At 34.5% G+C, this 2,948-nt stretch overlaps 1 protein-coding gene across 1 annotated transcript; it reads left to right on the top strand.

The window, feature by feature from the left end:
• Positions 1 to 12: 12 nt before the first annotated feature.
• On the top strand, positions 13 to 1,883 carry LOC114058248 (tumor necrosis factor receptor superfamily member 17-like). The gene is made up of 3 exons (XM_027885415.1): positions 13 to 430; positions 573 to 704; positions 1,449 to 1,883. Exons 1-3 carry the CDS (start codon positions 316 to 318, stop codon positions 1,703 to 1,705), a joined length of 504 nt encoding a protein of 167 aa, XP_027741216.1. The 5' UTR covers positions 13 to 315; the 3' UTR covers positions 1,706 to 1,883.
• The last annotated feature ends 1,065 nt before the right edge of the window (positions 1,884 to 2,948 follow it).

Here is a 2,948-nt window from a genome sequence, read left to right on the forward strand (position 1 = left end):
TCTTAGGGTTTGTAATGTTTAGCACCTGTCCAAGAAATGCCTTCTATAAATAAGTATTTTCTGTTTCAGACAAAATTGGTGCAGCTGCTCAGTTTTTCTACAATTGTGAATTGCCAAAAAAGGAACAGTAATTCCTTGGGGACCTCAGAGTTAAATCCTTTCTCTGTAACGTGATACTATGTCATGGGGATGTGATGGAAGTCCATTATTGCTAGCTGCTCTTCGAGTTGCTCAAACTGAGAACTGAGAAGTCCTAGATGATCCTCACTCTTTTACAACTTCTGTGGCTTTGCACTTCCATAATTACTGCCCCTGATGGCACCCTGCCCCCAAAATGAATACTTTGATCATTTGCTGCTCTCTTGTACGCCTTGTCATCTCCGATGTTCCAGTTCGCCACCGCCTTCGTGTGAGAACTCCTGTGAGCAGCGTAAGTGCTTTGCTGAAAGTCCTGTGGCTGTGCTGGGCAGTCCTGGGTTGTATTTGACACTGAGCTTTTATGCGCTGGACATGTTTACTGTACATTAGTTATTGTTAATGATTAATTTAACGCATCTCTTTTATTTCATAAGGTACCGATTCAAGTGGAATTCTTTGGATTTGTTTGGGTTTGGGAGTAATTTTAATGCTCACTCTGCTCACCTTATTGGTCCTGTTTAAAAGGAAGCGCCTCAAGCAATTAAAAGAAAAACTGGAAAACACAGGTGAATAAATAAGATTCTTTATAAATAATTGGAGATCACTGTACATTTTAGCTCTCTTACCATGTACAAATTTTGCATATCATTTATGTTCCAGATTGGGGTGATTTACTTTGTTGGATTGTTTTGTCTTCCTCAAATAGTCTCCAAAGTTATTAGGCAATAAAATATCCAGATGGTGACTTGCAAAAGCAGGAATCTCTCTTTGTTGGTTCCAGATCCTGCCAGGATTGTATGGTTGTATATTCATACCTGGCTTACTTACTGGTGTTTGAGAAATCATTTATGAACCCTCAATAGCAAAAAATCTTTTTAAGGGCTCTTCTCGTTGAATGCAAAAGGAATTCTACACAGGTAGAGGATACACATTCAGTATTAGCTTTTCATCTTATAATTTAGTATTGCAGTGTATGAGAAGCCTATGTGGTATATTTTTTGTGACATTCAATTAAAAAAATTTAATCTATTTTTACATTTTACAAATACTATATTTGTGAGTTTTCACACAATAAATAATAACTTATTAGAAAATATATGTTTGATTACTTCAGTGCTTGAAGAATAGCAGTTATATTTTCACAGAACAAAAGATCATCATATATAACTACATCTTAAAACTTTCACTATTTCTTAAAACTTTCACTAAGGCTAGAAGATAGCTGGAACACAATGAAATTTGGATCTTTAATAACTGTATGTTTGGTATAGCATGATGTATCTTCTAAATTAACTTCCATATATTTACAGACTCCTCTGTGGAGCTGAATAATGTTCTCAAGGCTAATACTGACAGCAGTGTGAATACAGAAGAAATTAGACACACACTTCAAAGTGAAACATTAATGTATTCAGTGGAAGAATGCACTTGCAGTGACTGTGGCTTGGTGAAACCTCAGACTGGCTGTGAGACTTCATTTCCATTACCAGCTACTGAAGAACGAGCGACTGTTCTAGTTACCACAAAATCTTTTGATTATTGCAACTATGTTCTGGGTGTTGGATGACTATGAGAGTAGCATATTTTTACTGTGTAATAATAAATGAGTTATTCCAGTATAGTGATTAATCTTAATACTTGCAGTCAGTGGAGGAGGTAGTATATTGTCCTTATAGATCTTCCACTGAGCTTTCATTAATGTTGTCATATTATTTCTAATGCTAGTATTTCTCTAGTCAAGTATTTCTACAAACTAGTTACTGGAATATTTAATTTTTGAAAGCCCTTACATAGGACAGCTTTTTCTGACCTTAAAGATTGTATCTACAATACAAACCCATCAATAAACAAGTGTGCAAATATATGCTTTATGTTAAACTCGGATCTTGTGCCAAAAATTACTTGATGGGACACAAGGAACGTTCCAAAAGGCAGAAATAAAGACCCACAATATATCCTCAGGGTTGTAAAGAATAAGTTCAAATAGCCTCTACGATACCTACCTTTATCATATTTACAAAGATTGGTGATTACCAAGAGTCATGCTAGACTACTGTGTGGCCTAATATTAGGAATACACTTTTGTCCCCTTGTCTTCCAAACATTAAAGTTATTTTCCTAATATTAGGTCAGTTTTATTCCTGAAAAACTGCAACAACAGAAAAAAATGCCAACCCAACAATCTTCTTTATTGATAGCTAACCTTATATTTCAGTTTCTTGCACAAATAACAAATCAAAATACTTTAGGACTAGTAAATTATTGCACAAAATCTATGAACGATACCATTTCGAGCAGCTTTAGGAGACTGACACAAAGCTTGGGCTGGTTGGGATTTAGCTGCATAGGTCTGGGCATACAGAGCCAAAAACTCTGAAACAGGCCTAGATAGAGAGCTATCAAATTTATTTTGGACTTTTTAATTCCTGAAAGCTCTTACACAGGACAGCTTTTGCTGCCTTTAGAGAACAGACACACACTTCAAAGGGAAACATTAACGTGCCCAGTGGAAGAAGGTGCTTGCAGTGACCGTGGCTTGGTAAAAAACCTCAGACTGGCTGTGAAACTCCATTCCCAATACCAGCTACTGTTCTAGTTATACCACAAAATCTGTTCTTTTGATTATTGCCACTATGTTCTGCGTGTTGGACCACATATTATTATATTTTCTGTTTCACAGTTTTTGTACTTTTTTTTTTTTTTTTTTTTTTTTTTTTTTTTTTTTTTTTTTTTTTTTTTTTTTTTTTTTTTTTTTTTTTTTTTTTTTTTTTTTTTTTTTTTTTTTTTTTTTTTTTTTTTTTTTTTTTTTT

This window comes from Empidonax traillii, unplaced genomic scaffold (assembly GCF_003031625.1).
Source record: "Empidonax traillii isolate 1590-97213 ecotype Southwest subspecies unplaced genomic scaffold, ASM303162v1 scaffold166:size2381449, whole genome shotgun sequence".
NCBI classification, from domain to species: Eukaryota; Metazoa; Chordata; class Aves; order Passeriformes; family Tyrannidae; genus Empidonax; species Empidonax traillii.